Source organism: Mastomys coucha, unplaced genomic scaffold, assembly GCF_008632895.1.
Source record: "Mastomys coucha isolate ucsf_1 unplaced genomic scaffold, UCSF_Mcou_1 pScaffold8, whole genome shotgun sequence".
In the NCBI taxonomy this organism is placed as follows: Eukaryota; Metazoa; Chordata; class Mammalia; order Rodentia; family Muridae; genus Mastomys; species Mastomys coucha.
Window position 1 is genome coordinate 19,085,616 of NW_022196914.1, and position 25,217 is coordinate 19,110,832.

Genomic DNA, 25,217 nt, shown 5'->3' on the forward strand with positions numbered 1-25,217 from the left:
GGAAACTGGGAATGGAGAAATTCGCATGTAAATAAAGAAAATATCTAAAATAAAAAAAAAGAAAACAAATTTTAGCAACATGAAAATTTATAAATAGAAAATTTATAAATGAATTTGTTTATTAAGAAACATGGAAGATATAAAAGGAACTAAGAGTTACAAAATTTGAAAAATTCTGCCAATATTTCTCATTTACACATGAACTTCATCAAAATAAAACAAAGCATGACAATGAGAACAAAAATAAACAAAACAGAAGCTAAAAGAAACACACGAAAAAGATTGACTTAGTATTAATTGGTCAATTATTTCTGATACCCTCCCTGGAGTACTAGTGATATACTCATTGTCAATTTTTTTTTGAGAAAAACTGAATTTCTTTCCTTCTCATAGCAGGTATCAATTATACATAGCTTCATGGTTAGCAGTAAGACATTGTGCCCATTTCTCTGTGTTCTTGATTGAATTTTGTTGGGGTTGAATTTGTGCAGGTATTATATAAATTCTCATTGTATCTGTGAGTTCATATGTCCTTTAGTTCTGTTGTGTTTGAGAGACATGCTTCTTGGAACTCCAAGGACCAGCCTTAGCTTGGAGAAAGGTCCTGAGAAAGGAGTGTCTGGTCATTGTGGGAAGAACAACTTGAAATCAATTTGTCAGTTCAAGATAGTGACCTAGGTTCTGCTGAAACTGCTTTCGTGTGTGTGTGTGTGTGTGTGTGTGTGTGTGTGTGTGTGTGTGTGTGTGTGTGTGTGTGTTATGCTCTGGTTTAGACAGCTTTTTCTTGCTATTCTAAAAAATTATCTGTTTGAGAAAGCTCTCTCTGCTAGTAATAATTCTAAAAGCTGTCTTGATAGCTCATGTGTTTTCTGACCAAAGTCAGAAAGGCAGCTATAAGGAATTATTGGATCTTCGAACCAAGTCAGAAATCCTGTTAGAAAAAAAATCTTGAAGAGCTGTTTTTCCTCTTCAGAGACCTCCAGTGAGCTCAACTCTCTCTTGAGAAAAATTTGGAAGAGGAACTACTGTCAAGTTCTGCTGGCTTATCAAGTACAGACCAAAATCCCAGATTTTACTTGCACGTCTATTTGTCCATTTATTTCAGATTTCCTTTTGATTATCTTATGAAACACTATCCTGAGATCCAAGCTCTTTAAGTCTTATGACACAGTAAGCACACATTTCCTCTTAACACTGTAAAAGAGTTCAGAGATCTGCTTGTCTCTGTTAAATACAGAGAATAAAATAGTCGGTGGGACCCTGCCCTGAAAATACTATTTCTTACCACACCTGAGCCCTGACTCAGCCTCTGTCCTAGGCTGACCTTAAGCTCAGGGATATGCCTGCCTTTGTATCTCCCTGCCTTTTTATCTTTCTGACAAACTGGCTCATAATGTAGCTTACCTTTGCTCATGAAACCCATCATAATTCATATCACATTCATATTTTTCACAGTTGAGAAATTATGTATTTTTAAATAATTCTTATGGATTTAGAATTTTTTCCACAGTCTTAAGGGCTTCTCTGAAGGTCCCAGCCTTTACCATTTTGCTGAGACAGCCACACCATCAACTCCTGGATTCATACTGTTTCTAATTATCATGGAGTTATTAAGATTTAGAGGGAAGACATTCCTTGGAAAGAAAGAGTCCTCCACTGCTAGTACTGGTTTCTGAAAATATGTACATTATCACACAAACAAGTGTTACACCCACAGCAGCCATCAACACTCCTGAAAGCTCACACTGGGACTCTTAATAATACTAGATTACCCTTGATACTCATAATCTCTCTAGTCTTATGTACTTGGCTTCATTTTTAGAGTCAAATATGTGTTCCATCTAATGGAGTGGGCCATAAATCCAACCAAATAGTGATTGTTCACCCAATAAAATTTTAATTTTTCAGGGGCAGGAACCATTTTACTCTGTCCCCACCATTGCCACCCCAGGCTCAGCATTGTAAGTTATCCACCACCATTGGTTCTTGCTATCTTCTTTCTGTCTCCTCTAATGCATGCATATGTGTGTGTGTGTATATATATATATGAGTTCTGATAGGGTAGTTTCATAATGTCATCCCCTTTAAGACAGAATACCCTAAAGTCTCATTTTGTCTGCAAATCACTCAGTTGTAGAAATTTAAATAGGAAAGAGAAGGGAGGGAATGATAAAGTAGGGGATATGGAGAGGAATTGTATTACTCTATATAGCCTTCTAAACATGCATGCATAAAATATTTTTAAAATTACTATATAGTGGAGAACACAATGTCTCAAGTAGACATATATGCTACCAAGTAAACCTCCAATACTAGAATGGCACCATCTTTTTTACTTACTGGCCAAAGGATATATCATGATCCTCCAAACACTATAGGCAGTGGATGCTATTAGTTACCATTCACATCCTGATGGTAAAGCTCTATTGATAAAGATACCACTTGAGTATATTACTCAACATGGAGAAATTATATGGTGCCTAACTAGAAACTAGAAGTTTCACCTTTTCTGACTACCATGTACAATGATGAAACGTGCTATGTGTGTCACTGGAGACAGTCTATTATCAATCTTACCCAGCCATGAACCCTGTCACATACCTACCATACAGGTAACTGGATTTGCCTGCAAAATTAAAATTTTATTGGGTGAACAACCACTATTTGGTTGGATTTATGGCCCACTCCATTAGATGGAACACATATTTGACTCTAAAAATGAAGCCAAGTACATAAGACTAGAGAGATTATGAGTATCAAGGGTAATTTAGTATTATTATACTGCTAAATGGATGTGCCAATAAAATAGTACTCGATGACATACTACAGAACTCATACATCTGTGCTGCACTCATCTCTCATAAGAAAAGCTGCTTTTTGCAGTAGAGGGTAATTTATAATTAATTAATTAATTTTAGATATATCAAATAGCTCAGTGGCAGACTATATTTGCTTTGCACATTCAATACCCTAAGTTCAAGAGCCATTATCACAATAGATAGCTGAATAAACAAACAAAGCGCACAGACTTTAAATTGCAATAAATTCTTAAAGCAAATGATATCAAAAACTAAATAAACATAACAAAACAGACCAATATAAAAACAAACAAACAAGTAAATTCACAGAGGAATGTTTTGCTCTTAAGCCTGGAATTGTTCTCCTAAAGCATTAGCCAATGTTTATGATACTTCAATGCAGAACCAAAATGAGCTTAGCTGCTGTTCACAGTAAATATAAACTAATGATGCCGACTTGCAGTACTCTCCTCAGGAGACTTATCCCGGCTTTACAGTCTTGTAAACTAGAATGATTCAAATAATCACACCCAAACACAATACATGACTGAAAGAGAATCTGTAAGTAATAATGAAGAAAGCACCAAGGTCCAGAGTCCATTCTTTTCATACAGATTCCTATCACTAAAGGGAGAAACATTGTGCCCATAATTCCTCTTTTAGCTTGAGCACTGCATAGTATAGTTGATCAAATTGCATAGCATAGTTGATCAAATTGGAATGACGGTCAGTATGTACATAGAAAAATCTATGAGCTTAAGTATTTAACGTTATAAAATAGAGTTACACTAGAACCCTAATTTATCATGAAGGATCACTGGCTTCACAATGCAGTGATAGTGTCTTTACTGTGTCACACCTGACCATAGTTACTCCATTTGTTTAAGCAAAACCAAAAAAAACAAAAAACAAACAAAAAACAAACAAAAAAAACCAGAAACAAAACAGCAAAAATGCTATGATTTTAGTTTACAAACTCCTAGATGTTTCTTGTTATTTGTTTTTCATGATGCTTCAATAGTCTGAAGGAATTTTCCCTTTTATTTTTTCTTTCAGTTTGCTTTTTCATTATGTGGCCTGGTAAATATATTTTACTGTTTGTAATATACTGTGTTTGATGGATTATATTTGAGCTAAAAAATTTTTATTGTAACTAAGGAATATTAAGCTCCATAGAAAGAATATTACATAGATTTAAAAAAAACTAAAGATTTATAGAGTTTTTAATTTATAAAAGATGGGTAGTTGTACATTCTTACCAAAGTTATAGCATAAGTAAATAACATAATGCTACATTTATATAATTCTGTGATTATAATACAAAAAATTATTTGGTATTGAATAAATAATTTTGAAATATACAGAATAATTGAATGATTATATTTCCTATCGGTTTTTACCTTGGTGCAATTCAGTATCACCAGTTAGCATTCAGAACAGAAACTCTTACTATGTTCTGATTCACAGTAGTTAATCTGTTTTTAAATTTCGGACACAACCTGAAATTATTCTCTCCTTCCTTTGTGGCTGCAGATGGTCCCTATCCATCCATCTGCCATTCTTGGCAAACAACTCTCCCAGGATGGTTATGTCTGCCTGGAGGTAGTTAAACTTATGTTAGCTGATCATCCACATGAAACCATGTGGCCACCCAAGCATCCTGCACCTTACCATTAGGTGGGCAGCATTAAGACATGTGACATTTATTCTGTCAAAGGGATCTGCTAAAAAAAAAATGTGTTTTATTATCTTAGATACACGCTTGAAACTAACATCAAGATAAACCAAATTTGGGTAAAATTTCCTTCACTATTTTCACTGAGTCAAAGGGAGTAATATTCTGTGACAATGAATGAATGAAGATGGATATTTTAAAATTTGGTGTTGTGAGAAAGGCTGTGTATTATTAGCAAAGTAATATTACCCTAATTTTAGAATGATAAGAACGTTGGTCAAAAAGTTTTACATGAAGTATGTTTCCTAAATAATATTATAAACCATGATTTTAAGCAAATGTGTGGCCCCTTACCTTCTGCTTCCTATAAGTGGCATATCTAGATACTAATAATCTCCTCTAGATGTAAAGAGGATGGTGTTCATTCATAATTCCTTGTTGTCATTGTTTCATCATTTTTATTTTATATTTAATAGGTGTGTCATAAGTATGTAAACATGTAAATGTCTGGTATACTTGGTGGTTAGAAGTATGCCAGATCCCCTGCACATGGAGTTACAAATAGTTGTGAACTCCTATGTGGGTGCTGGGAACCAGAAAGTGGTCCTCTGCAAGCAGAGCTCATTACCATGGAACATCTATATAGCACCTGTCTGGTTCTCAAGATGCAGCAATTACTCACATATTTTGGGATACCTTATTTTAATTTGTGTTAGATTTATGTCTTACTCAGGGTTTCTATTCCTGAACAAACATCATGACCAAGAAGCAAGTTGGGGAGGAAAAGGTTTATTTAGCTTACTTTCACATTACTGTTTATCACCAAAGGAAGTCAGGACGGGAACTCAAGCAGGTCAGGAAGCAGGAGCTGATGCAGAGGCCATGGAGGGATGTTCCTTACTGGCTTGCCTCCCCTGACTTGTTTAGCCTGCTCTCTTATAGAACCCAAGACTTCTAGCCCAGGGATGGCACCATCTACAGGGGGCTCTACTCCCTTAATCACTAATTGAGAAAATGCTCCACAACTGAACCTCCCTTCTCTGTGATAACTCCAGCCTGTGTCAAGTTGGCACACAAAACCAGACAGTACAATTTATAATGCCATCAGAGTCACATTCTTATTTCTTTAAAGAAAAGTAAATCTAGAAAAGAAAAAAGAGAATTAATTATTTTAGAGATTTATTTTTAGTTTCAGTTCTCTCCGAAGAAAGCAATTTCTCATTAGTAGACTGCAGACTGCAGATTTAACTAACCCATCATTAAAAGCGTACACATCTAAATGTATAGGATTTTTATTCTAAGTGAATAGAAGTGGATTACATATGCTCAGCTTTTGAGAATCTGAGTTTTTGAGATTTTTATAAAGCTTTTAAGAACCATCCAATGGTTCTAGTGGCCCAGCATTGACCTCATCACTATGGCTCTAGGAATTTTCCAAGTTCTAGGCTCAGATTTGAAACAAAATAGCTGTTATCTTATCTGTACAATATTCACAACCTAAGATGACCAATGTTTAATGCAATCAGGAATGAATGGAAGAGATGATCATTAGTAATACTGGAGATTGTGTTTACAAATCCCCATAAGGAGACCTTTTTGGTACCTTTTCTCCACAATGTTGAAAGAGGCGTATGACTCCCCTAAGTCATATGTTGAAGCTTCATCTTCATTATGATAACAGTTAGGCATGGAGTCTGAAAGAGATATTTAGGTCTAGGTAACAGATTCACAAATAAGATGTGCTACTTTAAACAAACACAAATAAATAGGTTGCCATGTCCATAATCTAAGAATATCAGAAAGAATCTATTTGCAAAAGTAAATGTGGGCCTAACAGAATAGCAGATCTTCCAGTGCTTTGTTATAGAATGTCCTAACATTCAGAGCTGTTACATGATTAAGTTTGCTGGTGAAAATGACAAATCTGTGCTGTTCGGTCTAAGCAACCCAAATGACTAGGACAGTTCTTCTGAGTAAGGCAAAATATCATAGTCCCTCTCTAAGGAATGGCTATAGCTGATCCCACCAAGAACAAAAAACTATGATGTTCAATCAGGGCAGTTTAATATCAGAAGCTGAAATAGGGATGAGGCTAGCCTGAACTCCAGATGAAGTTCCAGGACAGCCAGGAAGGACAACACAAAGAAACCTTGTCTTGAATAAACAAACAAACAGAAAAACACAACAAGCAAACAAAATAATGAAATAACTTATTACATTTATGTGATTTATTTCACATTATTTTGTAATTATTTTTTGTGTATTTTAAATCAGAGATACTGTGGCTTTGCTATTGCCTTAAGTTTCTTCTAGAATTGTGCTTCTAACTCCCAAATGCTGCGTTTAAAGGCTTGTGCCACCACTGCCAGGCTCATTTTAAATTTTAAACAAGTTACCAGCAGATATTTTTAGATTAGCCACTTAATAATTCCTGGATGGTAGAGAATGAAGAGAACTAAAAAGTATCTCTGAAAAACAAGTTGCCTGAGTAGTGATGGGCACGCCTTTAATCCCAGCACTTGAGAGGCAGAGGTGGGTGGATTTCTGAGTTCTATAGGCCAGCCAGGACTATAGAGTGAGTTCCAGGACAGCCAGTGATATACAGAGAAACACTAAAAAATAGATAGATAGATAGATAGATAGATAGATAGATAGATAGATAGATAGATAGATAGATGATAGATAGATAGATAGATAGATATAAAAAGAAATGAAAGAAATAAAAAGGAATTTGGTTTTGGTTTTCCAGAAGAGAATATATTTCTGTAAGTAGTAACCACCCCATTTAAGGATATGCAAAATCTCTATTATGTCTATTTGGATATCCTAATTTAGGAAAGTATTATAGATTTTTTTTTTTAAAGAAAAGTAAGTTGACATATCTTATATGGTTTTCATAAGTAGAAAAAAACCTGCAACTTTGAAAAATGTAGAAGTTCTAACATTGGCAATCACATTTTTCTCTGCAGCCACTGAACTATGAGAAAAAGAAGTCTTACACACTCAACATTGAAGGAGCAAATACACATCTGGATTTCCGTTTTTCCCACTTGGGTCCATTTAAGGATGCCACCATGCTGAAGATCATTGTTGGGGATGTGGATGAACCACCACTCTTTTCTATGCCTTCCTATGTCATGGAAGTTTATGAAAATGCCAAGATTGGGACAATTGTTGGTACTGTCTTGGCACAGGATCCAGACAGTGCTAACAGCTTAGTAAGGTATGCTATAATCTTGATTTCGTCCATACTTGAAGACGTGGCTTATGCCTTAAAGGAATTTAATGTGAATTAAAGTATAGTTAGCCTTAGATATGAGGAAGGCAAAGCCTTTATAGTTTTGCTATAGGAAGTATCCAAATGGGGGATTTGGCAGGAAAAATAGGCAGGGTTACAAGAGCAGAATGTAACCATAACATGTTAATCCAAATGAGCTTCTGAAGTAAAGACATGGTTGCAAGATTGTCATAACAAGGCAGTTACAACAAAAGGTAGTCTTATCAACATAGTCCTGGGTGGTCATATAACCTTTTTAAAGAAAGCTGAGGTTGCAAGATGGTGATAAACCACTGTCATAACAAAGACATGATTGCCATTTGACTGATCATAGGCTAATTAGCTTATAAACAGTGAACATTTTTCTCTTAGTTCTCTATGAGGATCTAGAGTGTCTGGGTTGTGGGGAAGCATCCCATGATTTATGACTAGCAACACATATCCTCATTCCTCATATGTTCAAAAAGGAGCAAATTGGTTCTATTTTGGGGAGGTCATCTCTGGCACTGGGAGAGTTCCAGTCTTATAACCTCAGACCTCACAAAGATCTTATCTATACCTATGCATTTTGCTCGATAGATATGTCTAGATGCTGGAGACACTGAATGAAAGAGATATAGAAAAGAGCTCAGGATATCCAGGTATAGTCAATAATGGGTACAGATGACAAAGGATTCTCTGGCACTAAATACAGATAAGGGTAAGACTGAGAGACCAATGCATCTGGACATGAATAGAAACTGAACTCATAAAAAAGAAATTTAAAACACGTTTTTGAAATATAGTGTCAGTCCTTGTAAGACAAGTGTTGCATGGTCATGTGAATGTGCCCACATTCATCCATCAATCAATAAAAAAAAAATTAACTAGCTCTTTGAATAATTTGTCCTGTGGTATTTCTAATTGTGAGTACATCCTGTTATTGGTAAGTGAATTGAACATTCACAGCATTAGATATTGCTCTAGAGAGATGATTGATACATTGTCTTCAAATGCTAATAGGTTTATTAGCATAACCATTATTTTATGTTTTATTTTGATTCAAAAAGTAAAAGGAATTCACTTCAGTTGCCTTGAAATAATTAGAAACTTTAAAGCTGTTGTTAGAGGGTATAATTTACATAACATTTGTAGTCGATTTTAATAAAAATGTGTCATTCACATAGGATTCAAGGTGCAAACAATGAAAACAAAAAGAGAAAACAATAACAATATTAAAAACAAGCCCCTTAAGTCTTTTTTTTCCCAGGGATCAAATGTTTGTAGTAATTAAGGGAGAGTACAGTGAAGGGATGTTCCTTGCCTTGTGCCAAGAAATGCAATTAGTTTCTCATTTGTAGAACTGATAATAAAAAAGATTTGCAACCTTACAGGAATTTGTGAAAATCTGCTTAGTTTTATTCTTTTCGCATCCCTTTTTTGTAATAAAGCTTATCAAGCCTTTTCGCTTTGTTTTGTCTTCTGTTTTTATTTGTTTGTTTAACTTAAAAATAACAGGCACTTTTCAGAAATGCATTCATCACCTTCTGTTAAAATAGACAAAAAATTAGAGGCTGTCAGCCTACAAACACTGAAAGGTCCTTGATTTAAACAACCTACATTTATTTCCTGGCTTATTAGAGATGAAATTGAGGAACCTGAGATACTAGGACTTAGAATATCCTGATTAGAGGATAGGATCACAGAAATGTCAACCTGTTGCTACCAGTTGGTTGACCAAACATAAAAACTTTGGAAATCTGTGACAAAGTCTACAAATGTTTAAAATTTATATTTTAAAAGGCAGTTTTGTTTTAACACATTAGACAAGGCATTGTAAATTTTAGATTTGCAATTTAAAGTGAGAATATTTTTCAGACACCACACAATGCCTCTCATGTATTTCAACCCTGAAATGAAAACAAAATGTCTATGTTTGAAAATTGTTGGAAAAGCAGGAATGTTTTTTTTAATTATTTAATTTATTTATTTTTATGAGATATTTTCTTTATTTACATGTCATATGACATCTCCTTTCCCAGTCCCACCCCAGAAAAAAAAACAAAAAACAAAAAAAGAAAAAAAAGAAAAAACAAAAACACAAACAAAACCCTGTTCCCTCCCCCTCCCCCAGCTCAACAACCCACCCTCTCCTGCTTCCTGGCCCTGGCATTCCCCTACACTGGAGCATAGAACCTTCAGGGGTTCAAGGACCTCTCCTCCCATTGCTGACAGACTTGGATATCCTCTGCTACATATGCTGCTGAAGCCATTAGTCCCAGCATGTGTACTTTTTGGTTGGTGGTTTAGTCCCTGGGAGCTCTGAGGGTACTAGTGAGTTCATATTGTTGTTCATCCTAAGGGGCTGCAAACCCTTCAGCTCCTTGGGTCCTTTCTCTAGCTCTTTCATTGGGGACCCTGTACTCAGTCCTCTACTTCTGTATTAGTTGGGTGCTGTCAGAGCCTCTCAGGAGACAGCTATATCAGACTCCTGTCAGCCAGCACTTGCTGGCATCCCCAATAGTGTCTGGATTTGATGATTGAATATGGGAAGGATTCCCAGGTAGAGCAGTCTCTGGATTGTCCTTCCTTCAGTCTCTGATCCATATTTTGTCTCTGCAACTCCTTCCATGAGTATTTTGTTCCCCCTTTTAAGAAGGAACAAAGACCAAACACACTTTGGTCTTCCTTCTTCTTGAGTTTCTTGTGGTTTGTGGATTGTACTTTGTATATTCCAATCTTCTGGGCTAATATCCACTTATCCGAGAGTGCATACCATGTGTGTTCTTTTGTGACTGGGTTACCTCACTCAGGATGATATTCTCCAGGTCCATCCATTTCCCTAAGAATTTCATAAATTCCTTGTTTTTAATAGCCGAGTAAAACTCCATTGTGTAAATGTAACACATTTTCTGTATCCATTCCTCTGTTGAGGGACATCTGAGTTGTTTCCAGTTTTTGGATATTATAAATAAAGCTGCTATGAACATAGTGTAGCATGTGTCCTTATTACATGTTGGAGCATCTTCTGGGTATATGGCCAGGAGTGGTATAGCTGGGTCCTCTGGTAGCACTATGTCCAATTTCCTGAGGAACTGCCAAACTGATTTCCAGAGTGGTTGTACCAGCTTGCAATCCCACCAGTGTTTTAAGTGACAGAAAGCCAATGGTTCATGAGTATAACTGGAGTCTGTTTTTTGTATAATTGTATATGTACACAGAGACAGTGGTTTGGTGATGATAGTGTCCTGCCATTTAGTCTTGCTATGTGAAAAATAAAATTTTTCATATAGTTAAGTCTTTCCATATAGAAAAAGTAATAACATGAATTAAATATTAGTAAATAAATGGAATATTATGGATGTTCTCATTATTGCCTAAATTTATATAAATTGACAGTTATAACTGAATTTTTCAACATATATAATAAGAAATAAACTTTTTTCCTTGAATTATTTTAAGAGAGCAGAACTATCAATAAAAATTTTAGTAATTCTTTCACATGGTTCTGATAACACAATTTGCTAACATACAAAGTGTAATCATTATTATATTTTGAACTGTTAGTCAGGTTGAAAATAAGTTTAGAGAGGGTGGCATCTTATTTTCTAAATATTGGCTTAAAATGTAAATGTTACATATCTTGTTCTGAGATTTATTACTACCTGCATGGGTCTATGCCAAAATCCTGTTTACTAAATCTTTTCTGGAATGCTGGCCTTCTTACACTCTCTTATAATGATCCAATAATTTAAGTTGGAATACAAATGTAGCATGCTCCAATAACTGTGTTAAAAACTCACAGGAAAATGAGATTTCAAAATAATGGCACAGTCACATTGACAACACTAAAGAAGCTAACTGGAAAGAAATAACTGAATAAATAGATTGAATATTTGACTCATTTGTATTGCAAAGATAATGTACCAAAAATAAATTTAAAATATTATCTAATTCCTAGTGTTTTATTTTTCAAGTGACAATTTAGTAAAATTTAGTAAAATTTAGATTACTGACAATATAGATACATTTATGTTGTTCTTTTAGTTCCATTTTAAGCATACCCTAATCAAAATAGTACCAGAGTTCTAAATATAAAGGTGATGATCAACCAGAACCATTTAATAAGAAATGAATATATAGAGACAAAGCAGTACCTTGTTTAAAACTAGAGGTCATTGCCTTAATTTTGTATTTTATTAGTATAAATGACATATTGCTAATAAAAGCACATAGATTGAGACTTTAGTTTATAACATCACATAGTTGACTAGACTAGCAGCTCTGCTTTTTCATTAATGAGCATTATCTTTAGATAGATTTGTTGAATTTTGGGACCTCAATCAGTCAATTATTGAGATTCAACACTATGGCCACCCACTCCTGGCTTGGATAACAATATAAACAACCTCTCAAGCTAATACAAGCATTTAGTGTATAATATATATATTCTGTGTAACATAATCTATGCTTGTTTGCTTAGTATTTCATTAGACACTGAAGTTTAACACCAGGTGTACTATATTACAAATGTTGATTTTGGAACATTTACTTAGAATGATTATTTTCTTGATATTTGTATGGTTAATGAAATTTATGTGCTAACCTTTTGAAAAGAACATTTAAAATTTAAAATCAGAGCTGTATGTCAGATATGTGACCATTAATTAAGCTGCAGAGAGAGCCAGGTTTCCAGTTATCCCACAAGTTGTGAGACATTAATGACTACTAAATTTTATTCAGCTAGTATTCATAAAAATTGAATGAATTATTCAATTTACCTTACAAAACAACTACCACAATGAATTCTCAATGAATTTTCTTTACTACATACATGGTGTATTTACAAATATATAAAAGATAATAACTGATAGAAACAAACAATATTCTAATACTCTTAGAGCAAATCAGTATAGAAATATACTTCTGACACATGCTTAAAATTAAGATTTTAATGAAAGAGAGAGCATAATGAATACAAAATAATACCTGTGAGGAATGAGATTTGTTATTGAAATGAAGAACAACTTTTCCAATACTCTTGAACATGAAAAATAATTACTTTTACCCTATACCTATAATATCCCAGGAAAATTGAGTGGCAAATAAAGAACTCAGTGATTTGTATAAAGTAACATTTGTTTAAAACAATACTTGATTAAAGACAGTCATTGATACTGACTGTTTATTATAGTCACAGCTTGTCTGTCTATTGGTTAAGTTAAATCTAATTTGAATAATAAATGTACATCTTGTTTTATTGAAGTTCTTTTATTTTTCACAGTGTTTCAAATATAATAGGAAGGTATAAAAATATATAATCATAACTCATAATTCTGTGTGAGAAAACAGTCTTCCAGAAGATTTCTTGCTAGGTAAGATGCAAAGAGAAGCACTTACCTACTAGTGATATATTAGCCAACATTGTAATTAGATTACATTGGCAACTCATCCAATTAGAATGTTTTATGGACTACTGAGCAATTAGCAATTAGCAAATTCATTGCACTTCCTATAGTCTAAGTCTAGAACATTATGAATACCTCACTTTACTAATGGTTAAATTGTTCAAGCCACTTTCAATAGTTTTGCTTTCATTGGTCATCAAGAAAAGGAATATGAAAGAATTGTGTGTTTTGTTTCACATTTTTAAAAGGATTCACTCATTTGTGATTTCACCCAGAGTTCTCAACCCACTATCAAGTGGAGAACCATATGGTGGAAGTCTGTATCAGAGGAAGCTCTTTGTGAGCATTAAACAATGTAATTGCATCAGGAAAAAGCTAGGGCAATAAGCCTCAAATGCCCACCTCTAACTCATCCCCTCTTTCTACTTTTCTCCACTTCCCATTAATGGAATCATATTATGAGTCCATCAAAGCATTGTTCCACTGATTAGATTAGATTAGATTGTACAATTAGCTTCATTGTGTAATTTTATCTTGAGTCATCCTGATATACACACCCAGAGTTGTATTCCATTAATTTCTTAGTCATTTCCTAATGCAGTCACACTGATACTGAAAATTTGACAGTACTTGTGTATTCTATTTTCATAGTTATTTCATATGTAATATATAAGTATGTATGATTGGCAGGGTTACAATGTACTATAAGCTGCTTATGTTTATAATTATTATTGACATGTGTCCAATATACATAAATGATTGGTTTCATAAGTACATTCACATTCAGCAATTTCATATTCTTTGACCATACTCACCACCTATACTTTCCTCTCTCTCTCTGCCTCCCAAAAGCTCCATATTCTTTCTCAAACACTCTTGCTTCTACATTATGGCCTTTATTACTTTCCATTTACTATGTGCACATGTGTATGAGTGTGTGGTTTAAAGTAGATTATACCCAAATGTGTGCAATACCTAATTACAGCCATTTTCACGAAAGCAACATAATTTTACTCAGTATGGTTGGATGAAATTGTATTCGTGTATAGTCCACATTTAACTTATCTAGTCATTGACAAATATCTAAGCTAATTCCCTAATATGACTACTGTAAATAGTGCTGCAACAAATATTTTGTGCAAATACTTCTGTGGTATATTGAGCAACAAATCAATAGGAGCTGGGCTAGTGTAAACCCAGAAGTGACACAGATGGTTTTAGTTTCTTATGAAATCCTCATAGTAAGAGTTCACCATGACGGGGCTATTTCATATTCACAGTATCAGTGTACAAAGTCTCCTGATTTCCCTAAAAACTCAGCAGCATTTATTATTTACTTTGCAGTGATTGTCATTCTACTGGAGAGGGATAGAGTCTCATAGGAGTTTCACAGTGCATTCACTGATAGCTAAGGAGGTCAAACACTTATCCATATGATTATTGGCTATTTGTGTTCATTTGTACATGTCCATGTTTGCTTGGGACACTGTATTCTTGGTTCTTATCCACCCTCATACTTACTTTCACACCCACTGAATTTTTTTTTACCACCTGCTCCCATAAAAAGGTGGCCCTGCTTTCAGTCTCTAAATTGCCTTTTATATTGGGTGCTATAGTTCCAATGAGTTGAATTTATGGTGATCAACTTTTAGTCCATATTTCCTTCTTAGAAAGCATACTCTGAATCCACACCATGTTTTGTCCTTTCTTCCCTTCTCTATGTCTATCTGCCTGACAACATGGTTATACTATGTCAGGCCCTCACTCTTTCATCCATCTCAGTAAGTAGATTTATCACTTGAGCAGCATAACACAACAGACACAGAACACATGCACAGGTAACAAAAGAGCTTCAGTGTACCTTTGTAGTTTTTCTGTTAATTTAGTCCTAGAATGAAATGAGACAATTACCTTTATAGAATGAATAGTCCTTGTCTTTGAGTTAAGATTGCTTGATGTATTAAAGTATCTTTTCATTAATTTAAAATACTTCTTATTATCTGTATGAGATAAAAACTCATTTTAATACAGTTTTATAAATCATTTCAATATTTCTTACATGTATATAATGTGCTTTGATCATTGCTGCATTTTAACTCCACCCAGATTCACAACCCATCCATTTCACTTCATGATAAATATAAAAACATAGAAGGTTGAATTTGTGCTGACTATACACTAATGGGTCTGGGTCATCAACTGGAACATGGTTCCTATGTGCTGCAATGTTGACTGGCTAGATCAAGGTGACAGTCACATGATATGGGTGTTTGAAAGTGATCTTGGGTGAACTGCAAGATTTTCTCTTAACTGCTGAACCTTCTCTCTGTCTCATGACCCACAAATTCACAGAATGTGTTACTTTTTTCTACGGTATTTTTAATATGTTTTTCGACTATTAAAGAACTGTTATAGGTTCTAAAGACTTTTAAGTCAATATAGTTAGATTTTAATTCACTTGATTTAATATCTCCCTTTATTGTGTTATATTGTTCTTAGTTATTATCACTTACAGAGACTTTTGTTTTCTTTCTTTCAGGTATTTCATCAACCACAGTATGGAAGAGGAGAGATTTTTCAATATTGATGCAAATACTGGAACCATTAAAACATCAAAAGTATTGGACAGAGAAGAAACACCATGGTACAATATCACAGTGACTGCTTCAGAAAACGGTAAACGGCTCTATGTATCCCAGAACAGAATGTTACTGTACATAAAATTATATGCAGAGATTTGTGTCCTGCAAGGTACTCCCCAATTTTTTGTCAAAATCTCTCAGAATGTATAGTTGAAGTCATTCAAGTATCTGCTTGTAATGAGTAAGTTTTAGAGTTTTTCATTCACATTCATCCCAGCATGAAGTTAGAAAATTGGCTTTATGGAATAATTAGTCCTTATCTTTACATCAAGAGTGCTTGATTTCCCTCTTAATCTTACTACTTTTTTCATGCACTTATACTTAACTTATGACACCGATTCTTTTCAATAAGGGTACTTATTATCTGACAGTTCAGCCCTGAGACATCACAATAACATCCTTGCTTGAATTAGCTCTTATAAAATTTAGGTGAAAGAGTTACTTGGAAAATATCAAACCTCTTTAAGCAAATCTTACAACCCAAAGCTGAAAACCTGGACACCCATGGAGGACACTACATAAATGCCTATGTTTAATAAATAAACTATTATGTTGGTATTCAAAAAAGGAAAATATGACTGTCAATAATATTAAACCAAAACTTATTAAGAGATTTATTTCCTTAATAATGGTGTCTTAATATGTTGGGAAATGAACAAAGTTACTATTTAGCCTCAGTTTAAAATTGTAGATAAAAATGGCATAAGTCTTTATAAAATATTTCAACACATGATAAAAACATAAATCTAGAGTAGAAATATTTAATAGCTAAAAAATACTGCTATATCAACTGAAATCATGCTGTTTCCTAAGGATGATACAGGAATAAAAAAAATGTTTAAAAGATGTATTTAGATATGATTGGTATGGTAGTTATCTTCCCATTTATTTATTTATTCACTCCCCTTCCTTCTCTCTTCCCAGTCATACTTTTACAAATCTCTACCCTCTTTCCCCTTCTCCTCAGAGAAGGTGAGCTCTCCTTAGGTACTACCTTTCCTGAAGCATCTAGTCCCATCCAGGAATAGGCACATCCTCTCCCTCTCCCAAACAAGTAGGCCAGGTAGGGGAAAAGGTATCCAACAGCAGGAAACGGAGACCTGGACAGCCCCTGCACCACGTTTTAGAGCCAGACATGAAGACCACAGTGCACATTTGGTATAATTGTGTTACGGGGGTTAGGTCCAGCTCCTATATTCTTCCCAGTTACTGATCCAGGCACTATGAACCCCCATGGTCCCAGGTTACTTGTCTCTATGCATCTTCTTGTGGTGCTCTTGACCACAAGGGCCTTGTTCACTTCTATTCCCCACTCTTCAACAAAATTCCACAACTCCATCTGAGGTTAGGATGTGGGTCTCTGAATCTGCCTCTGTTCCTTGGGGGATGAAACTTCTCAGAAGAAAGGTGTGGTCCGTCCCTAATTGAAGCATAGTAGAGTATCATTAATAGTGTCAAGGGTTATCTTTCTCTTAATGGAAGGGTCTCAAGTTGGGGCAGTCACTGTTTGGCTATTCCCTGTCTCTACTCCATCTTTATCCCTGAACATCTTGTGGGCCAGACAAACGTTGGGTTGAAGGTTTTGTGGGTGGATAGATGACTCCCTCCTACCTCTAAAAGTCCTGCATAGCTATAAGAGGTGGCCACTTCAGTGTCTGAATCTCCTGGTAGGAATCACACCTAGGGCTACCCTCATTGGCTCTCTATATCCTTCCCTGTCCCAGGCCTCTAGCAAGTCAAGGAGATGGCCCCTGCTGATTTTCATTTTTAACCCTAGCCCTCACCCACCTTCCTCACATCTGATCCCCATCCCTGTTACCACCTCTCACTCCCTCTAATACCAAGACTCCCTTTCTCCATCCACCTTTGATGACTATTTAGTTTCCCCTTCTGAGTGAGATTTGAGCATCCTGCATTAGGATCTCCTTATTACCCACTTTCTTTGGATTTTTAAAGTGTAGCGTGGTTGTCCTGCACTTTGTTGACATGGCTAATGTCTAGTTTTAAGAGAGTCTATATTATACATGTCTTTTTGGCATTTGGTTACCTCACTCATGGTATTCTCAAGTTCAATCTCTCTACAGAATTCATTATGTTCTTGCTTATAATAGTGGAGTAGTATTATGTGTAAATGAACCACATTTCCTCTATCTATTCTTCAACTGAGGGACATCTAGATTGTTTCTAGCTTCTGCCTATTATGAACAAAGCTGTTTTAAATATAGTGGAGAAAGTGTCCCTGTGTAGAGTGGGGCATCTTTTGGGTATATGCCTAGGATTGATGTATCTGGCTCTTGAGGTAGAACTATTCCTAGTTGTCTGAGAAACCACCAAATTGATTTCCAAAGTGATTCTACAAGTTTTCACTCCCATCATCCCTTGCTCTACTTTTTTGCCAGCATGTGCTTTCACTTGAGTTTTTGGTCTTAGCAATTCTAACAAACGTGTTTTTTAAGTATATAATTCAGTTGTTCTTCTACTAGCACAGTGAATGCTGAAACATCTTCATTTTCCTGCAAAGTAAGGGAAGCCATAGATATATCCCTGTTTTCTAGAATGGATTCTTATTAGTAGTTCCTCTGGAAAATTGTAGAAAAACAATGATTGATTCATCTTGTAGAATGAGTCATCAGGCTTTCATAGCTTCTCATGCCCAAATACAGTTTCCCATGTTGTGTGTCTAGCACATTTCTGTAAACTCTCCTTACTGCTAGGTTTCAGTGTTGTTTCACTTTTAGGTTATTAATGATGTTGTCATTTCCTTCACATGAAGATAGTAGGGTAAGAGTGTTTCCATTGCAATACCTTCAGTATATTATCAAGTATAGATGTGTTGTTTTACATGGTAACTTCATGCCTAACCACTTCACTGACCAACTATTTTCCTATAAAGCTCATTCAATTTTATATTCCTGCACATGAGATCCCAAATTCTTCATATTGCAATTGGCAGCCCTTATACCTTCTGCTGAGGGGGTGAAGCGATATCCTTGTGACTTGTCCCATATCATTGCTATAATTCCATGCAAATCCATGACAACCTTTGCTTATTCTGCCCATATTATTTACATTCTTTTTAAAAATCATAATTTTGATCAATTATTTGAGAATTTCACACAAGAATACAATTTATTTGGGTTATACCCTCCTCTCCCAAATCCTTCCTCTAATTCTTCCTAAATCTACAACCTCTCTTAATTGTTTCCTTCCAATTTCATGTACTCTTTCTTTCTTATAACCTGCAAAATCTGTTTTGTGTTGCCCACATACTCACAAATACGAGGCCATTCCCTAGAGCAAGACCAACCTACCTTGAAGGCCATTCACTAGATCATGGCCAACCTACCTTAACTATGTCATCAACTCTCCTTAGTCTTTTAGTCATGGGACATGGGATTCCCATTAGCTACTCAGCAACCATGCTGAAATGTTTCATGGCTTGTGCTTGTGCTTGTGCTGGCAGTTACTACTGTGAGTTCATGAATGTTTGATTCAGGAGACACTATGCCACTAAGTTCTTCACAGCCTCTAACTTTTATAATGCTTCTGCCTCTGTGTTTATTGAAATTATATTTTCATAATAATATTGGAAATCAGATGTTCTCTATATCCTTTAAATTGCTATTATAAAGGACACATGAATGTGTTCAATTCATATTCTGGATAATTTTTATTTGGTTAATATTTAGGCTAAATGTGTAATTTTGCATCCTTTTGGTTAATCATTTAAATAAGTAATGAATAATATTTAAAAAACAGGTGATAAGCTGGAACTAATGCATTAAATCTATAAAGGAATTTTGAAAGATTAAGTAAATCTTTCAGAAGAAAGAACCAATTCATGGGATTTAGGTAGGAATAGTTATTTACTTACTTCTGTACCATACTTAATTCCCAGTAAGAGTTGCATTAAGGAGAAACCATCTTATAAATAGACAGAGACATGCATGTATAAATATATATCATTTGTGGTCATTACTACAGGAAAGTCCTGGTTTTGTAAAGGTAAAAATCTTAATTATTTATTTGATTTTTTGATGCTTTTTCTTCTTGTGGGAAAAGAGTTAATACATATCTACTAAGTAAAATATTATAGTAAATTGTAATTTTCTGCACTTTATAGTTGGTAATAAAAAAGCCTTAGAGACCCATTACTGAAATATAATTTGATCCTAACCATAAACAGGTGTACAGAAAGAATAAGCACTAGTTAAGATTTTATAACCATGTTGGGAGATTGCTTTCTGAGAAGCACACAGGCTGGTACCTACTGCCAAGCATAAATGTCCTGTAGTATTGGCAGAAAATCTCCCATAATTGTAAGCCTTAACTCCAACATTAGCCACATGGGCAAAACATGTTCTCCTAAGGAATGCAGTTGCTATTTTTTCAGATTCTTTTAAAAACTCTTCTTACCATAATCTTTTCTAGAGTAGATTTCCTATAGAATTGCTTTTACTGGTTAATATTTAAAGCACTTTATTTACTTAATTTTTTACTGTGGGGATTATGCAAATAAGAAACCTCTTGGGGCAGAGAAGACAATTTAGGAGATGCAAAAGGACTTGGGCATGAGGGTGTGCAGCGCACATATAATCCTATGCAAACCAAATGTGAGGACAGAAACTGAGGCTAGCCTAGGCTATGTGGGGAGAGGCTGCCAAGGGAATAAGAAAGCTGTGGTTTCTCTCCACTGAACATACAATGTTATACATACAATGTTATAGTATGACAATGAAGAATTCAACCTGGGAAACTGTGTACATTCATTCGGTAAGGGCTGAAGTCAATCATAGGGACATGGACTAAATTGAATATGAATATGAGTTGATTTTTCCATCCTGTTGCCATTGTTCAGGTTTGTGAGGCCTCAGCCACCTAAGTACATAATAAAAGCAACAACAGTGTGACTGAACTATGCATGATATTATTTTCTTTTGTAACCAAAAGGAACTTTTGTGTAGGGGTCTCTGTGACTACCAAGGCATCCCAGGCAAAGTAATGATCCATAGTAGTGATGATGATAGTTCGTTTGAACATAATATTCTGTGCTGATTCAAACTTAGAAAGTCTGACCATGAGTTCTTTATTTTAGGTATGTGTGAACATAGCACAATTTGGTTAAAAACAGCAACAACTTTTTCTGGTGTTAATAATTCAATCATGTTTCAGCAATACATGACTACATCCTCTCTCTAAAGTACACAGGACATATTTCATAAACATGGATCCTACAGAGTGACTGGGAAAAACAAGCTCATTGTAAGGGACTGGGGTTGAGGTGGGGAATTAGTGTGATTTCAGGCACACAGAGAGCACAAAAGTCACAGTGGCATAAACCATGTCAACTCCCTCCCACATGGTTAGAAAACAAGTTTTAGAACTCTCCCCTTGAAAGGACAATCCTGTGTGTTTAACATTCCTAATTCTCTTCATGTTTATCTGTTAGCACTAGGACCACCATACCTCCTACATTATTGGACATCTGGCTCTGCCATGCTGTCTTTACTGGATATGCCATCTTAATGAATATTTCTGTGAAACATGGACAAGGGATATTACTATCAAAGTGACAGAACACTGAAGCATAACAAAATATATACATGTGAATTTACAGTACATCTCTGTTTATTTCTGTACATTAGATAATCCAATGACTTTTAAAAGCAAGCATTTGTCACCTATTTTATCTTACTGATGTTAATTTAAATTTTGTGAATTGTTTTTATTCAAATTGTGGGATAATATCGTGTTTATGTTTGTAAAGAGGGTACTACAGTAAGCTACATACAAAAAGTTTCCTATAAGTTCAGGACAAAAAAATGTTATTGTGTCATCTATCACAGTTGTTAGTGTGTTACTACTTTGTAAAAATCCATCTGTGGAAACTTGCACCGTTGAGAAATAGAAGCAAAGGGGGTTTGAATACAATGCATATATGATCTCTGGAGGGAATGAGGGAGGGAGGAAGTGAGTGAGGAATCTAGAGAGAACTGGGAGAGTCTGATTTACATAAGGCATTATTGACTCACTGCTTTGCAAGTCTTTACAGCTCTAAAATGCAGAGTTACAGTGTGAAGAGAGGCTGGCAGACAAGCTGACTTAGAATAATCAGAAGCTCATACTTCAGGGTGAGTGCTATCAGCAAGGGATTTCTTTGTTCCTTGAGAGGCTGTATTTCTGCTGTGCTCAGGTCTTTATGAATGATGCTCAAGTACAGCCTGAAGGACAATCAGCTTTGTTTGGCCTGTCAATTTAAATGTTAATCTCAACTAAAAGACTTCCATAGACACTTACAGAATAAAATGTGACTGGATACCTTAGGAGCCCATGATCCAATCAAGGAGACACATAAAATTCTCTTCAGCATGACATAAGCTTTCACGCTCATACTATTTGTGTTTTCCTAAATCTCAGTCAAGACTACTTATGTCTTTTTTTATTGATTGTGTTTTTTTTTAAAATTATATATTTTTACATAATATATTCTGATTTCTGTCCCCCACACCCTCATTTATTCCCTGTTCATCCCTAAAATGCTTACTCTTATCTGTGTGTAATATCAATTCATTGTTCCAGATTCAGAGTTTTGGGTTTGGTTTTAGATTGGGGTTTGGACTCACTTAGTTTATTCAGGACCATCTCTGAGCAGTGGAATGGAAGTATTCACTAGAGCAGGATGGTTGTCAGTGTGTACACGAACGTAGGCAGTAATTTCCTTTTCCCTGAACCTATCAACAGCTAATAGTTTGGCATTAAAAGAATCCTTGCCTCCTCCATCTACACCTGACTGTAGGGTCTATTCCTATGCATACACAGTGATGTCATCTACTTCTGCTGTGCAATCCTGATTGCAATTGCTATGTCCCACCTAGGAAATAGTATTTCAAAACCCATCTTCAGATATTGTGGCTCCTATGTACTCTGCATTTGAATCACCTTATAAGTGATATGCTTTATCACTCACTACTCCAATGCAGAGACATTCTGTTGTCTGTGATTTTATTGCTGTTGTGCCAGGGAAAAGTTAAGTGATCCCCAAAAACACACACAGGAGCCAAACTGATGCAACTGACAGCAGGGTCTTTATTCTATTTGAGCTAGCCTGCTCATGCCCAACACACCACCATCTTGCAGGACAGTTTTGGTGGTGGGAGAGCCTGGAATGTCTATCAGTGCAAGGCTTTATAGTAAGCAGCAAGCAGGGAATATGTGTACAAGCATCTAATTGGAAAGCTCCTGTTGCCTTTAACATAATTGGCTGCTGCTGGGAGTCATATCATAACCTTAAGTTTTGCTCCCATTTGCACTGGTGGTCTTTAGGCAAGGGTTTGTAACCTGGGGTACAGGTTTGTTGAGGGAATAACCTGGAGACACTGGTCTTGTTGAGGGTGAAACATAGAGACGCAGTTCTTATTGGGGGATTAGCCTAGAAACTGGAGTATGGCTCAGGTTTTTTAGGGGGAAGGGAGTGGGGAGGCAACTTGGAAACTAATGCCAGATACCAGCCTGTTAGTCTACCTGAGTTCAAACTTAGGTCAGGTTCTCTAAAATGGAGTCTGAATTTAAAAGCTTTGGCATCTCAATTGCCATATCTGTGAATTTCAAATTCTGATGTTCAGTTTAATTTAATTTAATTTAATATTTATTTAAATCCCAAGCGCTTCGCCTCTCCCAGTCACCCCTTTGAGAATCTCTACCCCCCATTTCTCCTCTTCTCTTCTGAGAGGATGAGGCTCCACTGTGTACCCTGCAACCCTGGTGAACCAAGTCACTGCAGGATTAGGTACATACTCTACCAGTGAGGCCAGACAAGGCAGCCCTGTTGGTGAGTGGATACCACAGTCAGACTTTAGGGCAGAGCCTCTACTCCCATTGTTGGGGGATACACATGGAGACTGAGCTTCACATCTGGTACATATATGCCTGGGTTCTCAATCCAGATAGCATAAGCTCTTTTATTTGTGACTCAAAGTCTGAGAACCTCTAAGGGTCCAAGTTAGCTGACTTTGTTGGTCTTCCTGTGGGATTCATTTCCCCTTCAGGGGCTTTAATCTTTCCCACAACTCTTCAGTGAGGGTTCTGGACACCAGTCCAGTGTTTGACTCTGGGTATCTTCATCTGTCTGAGTCAGCTGTTGGGCTTAGGCTCTCAGAAGACAATTATGCTAGGCTTCTGTCTGCAAGCATAACAGAGTATCATTGATAGTGTTGCAGACTGGTGCTCAAGTTGGACCAGTTATTGACTGGCCGGTCATTCCTTCAGTTTCTGCTCCATTTTGATTGTTGCATTTTTTTAGACAGGACAAATTTTTGGTTTAAAGGTCTGAGGGTAGGATGGTGTCTTTATCCCTCCACAGGAAATCCTGCCTGCCTATAGTAGGTGGCATCTTCATGTTCCATGTCCCCACTGTTAGGCATCTCTGCTAAGGTCACCTGCATTTGCTCCTGGGAGCCTCTGTCATGCCAGGTCTCTAGGATTTCCTAGATATTCCCCCAAACACCCCGATACACATCAGCTACAGATTTCTGTTCATTCTCTCTGCTTTTCCACATACTTGATCCTGCCTCCCATTGCCCTTACCATTCCCTCTTACAAACAGGTCCCTCCCTCCTTCTACCTCCCATGACTATTTTGTTCCCCTTTCTAAGTGACATTCAAGCACCCTTGCTTGGGCCTTCCTTCTTGTGTAACTTATCCTTCTTTAGGTCTGTTGGGTGTATCAATAGGTTGCTAGGGACGTGAAATGGTTCCTGCCACTTGGACAGGGCCCCAGTGTGAACTCCACAAGTGTCAATGGCTGCTGTGTGTATAAGGCTTGTTTTGTAATAATGTACATATTTGCTGGAACCAGGGCTAGCAGTGGAGGACTTCTTCCTTCTGAGGAATGTCCTCAGTGTTAATGTTAATGAGGATAAGAAACAGCAGGAGTCCAGGGAGAGTCTCAGCAAAATGATAAACACTGTGACCTTCAGGACTGCCCTTAAGACTTTGGGCAAGAGCTCTAAATACATAAATTCAAAAATATATAATTTCTCAACTTTGCAAAAATAAGGGTATAATATGAATTATGTGAAGGGCTTCCCGAATCTAAAGGAACAAAAGTAGCCTTGCTGTGAACTGACTTGTTAGAAAATAACTAAGGGAGGAGGTAGAGAGAGTTAGGGAGTAATGATCTCAGGAGATCCACCCAGTTATGATTTTTGTTTATGCATACAAAGACAGATGAACTCCTGAGTTTGGGGTCAGCTTAGAGCAGAGCAAGGTTAGGACTAGGCTGGGTAGAAATGGTAATTTCAGGATAGGGTCCACCCAACTAGCTTATTTTCGGTGCTTAACAAAGGGAGACAGAACACTGAATTCTTTTGCAATGTTAAAAAAAAAAATGTAAACTTGATGTCTCCTAATAAAGGGCTGGAGAAAGGGATGCTGATTCTT

At 36.1% G+C, this 25,217-nt stretch overlaps 1 protein-coding gene across 21 annotated transcripts in view; it reads left to right on the forward strand.

Annotated features, from left to right (window-relative positions):
* Cdh18 (cadherin 18) overlaps positions 1 to 25,217 on the forward strand; it is a 904,392-nt gene that overhangs the window by 826,548 nt on the left and 52,627 nt on the right. For all 21 annotated transcript variants that reach the window (XM_031359900.1, XM_031359898.1, XM_031359903.1 and 18 more), the window contains 2 exons: positions 7,443 to 7,696; positions 15,677 to 15,813. In XM_031359900.1, coding sequence (XP_031215760.1) covers positions 7,443 to 7,696; positions 15,677 to 15,813 — 391 coding nt within the window. The remainder of the gene's footprint in view (positions 1 to 7,442; positions 7,697 to 15,676; positions 15,814 to 25,217) is intronic.